The sequence below is a fragment of the Chrysochloris asiatica genome, unplaced genomic scaffold, assembly GCF_000296735.1.
Source record: "Chrysochloris asiatica unplaced genomic scaffold, ChrAsi1.0 scaffold00104, whole genome shotgun sequence".
In the NCBI taxonomy this organism is placed as follows: Eukaryota; Metazoa; Chordata; class Mammalia; order Afrosoricida; family Chrysochloridae; genus Chrysochloris; species Chrysochloris asiatica.
In genome coordinates this window covers 6960434-6964430 of record NW_006408622.1, presented here as the reverse complement: position 1 = coordinate 6964430, position 3997 = coordinate 6960434, and the positions used below count along the sequence as shown (strand labels likewise).

At 40.2% G+C, this 3997-nt stretch overlaps 1 protein-coding gene across 1 annotated transcript in view; it reads left to right on the top strand.

The window, feature by feature from the left end:
• The window catches only part of CEP89 (centrosomal protein 89kDa), a 90099-nt gene that overhangs the window by 74452 nt on the left and 11650 nt on the right, over positions 1 to 3997 (top strand). The window contains exon 17 of the mRNA XM_006867387.1: positions 621 to 710. Within this exon, the coding sequence (XP_006867449.1) occupies positions 621 to 710 (90 nt within the window). The remainder of the gene's footprint in view (positions 1 to 620; positions 711 to 3997) is intronic.

The following is a 3997-nucleotide window of genomic DNA, read 5'->3' as shown; positions in this document are numbered from 1 at the left end:
TCTCTCTCTCTCTCTCTGTCCAAAGTCTCCAGGACACTTATTTCTTGGATGTGATTGAAGGAACTATTTATCTCGTAAAAACAAGGGATGTTCTGGAACTCCTAACAGTCTTTCCCTATCCTCTTTTCCCAGTGGGAGACCCATTGTATTCCCTGCTCCTCAGCGGTGGAGGAGTAATGCCAAGTGGCACGGTAGAGGTAATGTTTGAGTAGTTAATAGCTCCGGAAGGAACCTTGGTAACATAGTGGGTTATGTGTTGGCTGCTAACTTCAAGATCAGCAGTTTGAGTCCACCAGGCACTCCACAGAAGAAAGATTTTTTTGCTCCCCAAAAGATGTACAGCTTAGGAAACCCTATACAGGGTCACTGTGAGTCAGAATTAACACCATGGTACACTACCGCCATTATAGTTCTGGTGTGATACTGGAGGATAAGCACTGGATTGTTAACCACAAGGTCAGCAGTTCAAACCCACCAGCCACCTATATGGTAAACCCTATACAGGGTCACTGTGAGTCAGAACTCATTGGCATTTAACAACAATAGTCTTTGATATTTATTACCTTCACTTTTCTGTAAATTGAAGACTGCATTGTTTTTCTTTTTGCCTTTCTACTTAGGCCAAATGTTTGGAAAGTGAGAAGCATGGAGTTCTTAATAAAATAATAAAAGGCAATATTCGCTTGGGAAAATTAGAGGAAAAAGTCAAGGTGAGTAATCACTACTTAGCCTTAGAGATTCCACTTTCAAATGGGAATGAAGGCTTATCAGGTGCAGCTTTCTGTATTTAAGGAAATGACACATATTTTGACGGTATCACTAATCATCTGTAGAACAGAGCAATATGAGCTTTGTTCAGTGGCAGAAATAGCATCTCTGAACTAATTGAATAAACTCTGATAATCCCCACAATGCAATATATGCTGCTGTCAGTGGTAATAATAATAGTAATACCTATATGACGTGATCTTCAGACTTGGTTGTCAGGCCCAGCGTTTAGTTGGTCCGTGGAAGACCAGTACTGACTTGCTCCTCTCTGGGTGTAATTGTGACTTTATTCTCCAATTTCTCTGCCCAAAGAAACTATCCTCATTTGTCAAAATGGTATGAGGGCTACATCTGACTTCTTCTGACTGCACAAGTGGGGAAAGAGAATCAAAATCATTAGCATCAGCTGCCCAAAGTGGATACTTGTGAGGCAGACATCAGGCATGTCCCTCCTCTCCAACCTAACTTTTTACCTTTTCTGACAATAACTGTCCTTCCCACAACACACTCTGCTTCTCTGCAGTGACCACACAGAACTCAGACATCAGGCATGTCCCTCTCCTCCAACCCTTTTTACCTTTTCTGACAATAACTATTCTGCTTCTCTGCAGGGACCACACAGAACTCTTAGACCGTACTCAAAGTTAGGGAGTTTTTAGGGAAGTTGTTGTTAGTGCCATCAAGTCGGTTCCAACCCATAGCGACCCTGTATAGGGTTTCCAAAGAGTGACTGGTAAGTTTGAACCACTGCTCTTGCGGTTCAAACTGACTTTGCAGTCCAGTGTATTAACCCACAGCACCACATCAGGACTCCAATAACAGGTTGTAATTAGGACCAAGAATGCTCAGGATACATTTCTTCAGTCAGGACAGCCTCTTCTCAGCAATGCATGCAGGCACGCCAGACTCTGTGACCCCTTGACCTCTATCTTACTAGGACAAATACTACAAAAACACTTTAGTTCTGCTGATAAATGCCCAGAGGCACCCCACTCGTCCCACAGGCCTCCTGTCTGAAGGCCATCGGCTTTCTCGCTCCATGGGTCCAGAAATCCACCCGTCTATCCATCTCAGCTGGTCTCCTGACTCTGCTGCTGACAGCTCTCTGTCCCCTTGGTCTAGAACATTCTTCACAGGGACCTTGGGTCCAAAGGACATGGCTCCACTGCTGTTTTTTTTTTCCTGCAGTGAGATTGTCCTTCATGTTCAGTAGCCATGGTAAATTTCATCTTAAAGTGCTCTTAGTTGTTACAATCTGAACAACAAGCAGAATTAATAAAAGCAATCCCCACTTAGATACATAGTAGTCAAACTGAAGAACACAAAAGGCAAAGAGAAGATCTTTAGTAGCCAGAGGAAGAAGACATTTTTACCCATTTGTACCTACAAGGTCAAAGTTAAGAAGTCCAGTAAAAAAGTGTTTGGCAGGGACTTGAAACAGTAGGAAATTTTACTGCTGGGCTTCAAATTAACTAGAACCTTTAGTAAAGCAGAACATTGTCTCAGCTTACAACTCTCCCGTTCTTTTCTTGGATAGATTTTTCTGGATAATGAAACTGTTTCTCGTACACCCAGAAATTTTGTAAAGAAATGGCCTTATCAATATTGTTCATACTGTTCACAAATGAAACAATGCAATATTCATCAACAGTTGTTGTTGCTAAGTGCCGTCAAGTTGCTTCCGACTTACACTGACCCTGTATGGGATTTCCGAGGAGCAACTGGTGACTTTGAACCCTTGACCTTAGAAAGAATAAATTGTAATACTTCACAAAAAAATAACTCAACAGCAATGAAAATGAACAAATTGTATATATAATAATATGGATAAAGTCCCCAAACTTAATATTGAATGAACAAGCATAACACAATTGAGTACTCACAATATGATTGCATTTATGTAAAATTTAAAATAGGCAGAGCTGAATTATTTAATAAATATGTAGGTTGTAAAACTAAAAGAAAACGAAGGAAATGATGACTGTAAAATGAGATGACTACCCAGATGGGGGTGGGGGGTGGGTACTAAGAACTTCCTGTTGTTAGGTAATGGCTACATGGTGCTTGTTAGTGTTAATTAAATTGTTCAATAAGGCATACTCGCCTATTTTAAAATGTACACCCAGTGTCTCACAAACCTGACTCTACTTACCTTGCTGCGTTGTTTCTTTCATAGACTACAGCTTTCTATCACTGTCATTTTTACTTCTTGTCTTTTGGCTGTTGTCTTTCCTCTGGCCAGAATGTAAACTCCACAGTGCAGGGATTTTGTCATTGTTGTTCACTGATATAGCCAAGCACCTAGAGCTGTGCCTGGTACACAGTAGGCATTCAGGAAATATCTTCAGATGTAATTATCAATATGTTTTATAATAGGAATTTTTCAGCAAATCAAAAACAGCGGAAAAGCCGGTATTTATTAGTCTTAGTTTATCTAGTTCTGCCATAACTGAAATATAAGGATGGCTTTGACAAACAGAAAAAGACAAAAGAAGAATTTACTAGAAAATGATAAATGCATTTCTAGTTGTGGTATTTCTCTCATAGCAGCATTAGATAACAAAGACAGATGGAAAGGTAGGTGGCTCATACTCTCTTTCCTTGAGTCTGTAGATATAATCCCCTGGAGGTCCTATAAGGAGCTCTGGTAGCGTAGTGGTTATGAATTAGGCTGTGAACCTCAAGGTCAGCAGTTCAAAACTACCAGCTGTTCTGTGGGAGAAAGATGAGCCTTTTTGCTCCCATAAAGATTTACAGCTTCGGAAACCCTGTACAGGGTCACTATGGTCCTATACCTATTATTGAAGGCCTCAAAGGAGAAGCCAAAGGAATGGAATTCATTCAGTGTCAAGCCATAATTCATAAAATCTTTTTTGAAATAGAAGATTTGAATCTGCATATTAAAAGGCCATATTGTATACCTAGAAAAATTGACAGTGAATATAAGGAAGACCATAGAAGAATTGATGCATTTTAGTCATGGTGTTGGAGGAGAATATTAAAAGTTCCATGGACTGCCAGAAGAACAAACAGATCTGTGTTTGTCACCAAAGAGAGGTGTCCCAACAGAATTCGGAATCATTGGACAATCTCTTTGATATCCCATGCGAGTAAAGTTTTACTAAAGGTAATACAGAAACAGCTGTAAGCATACATTGACAGACAACTTCCAGAGGTTCAAGTCGGATTCAGAAGAGGTCGTGGAATGAGGGATATCATTGCTGATGTC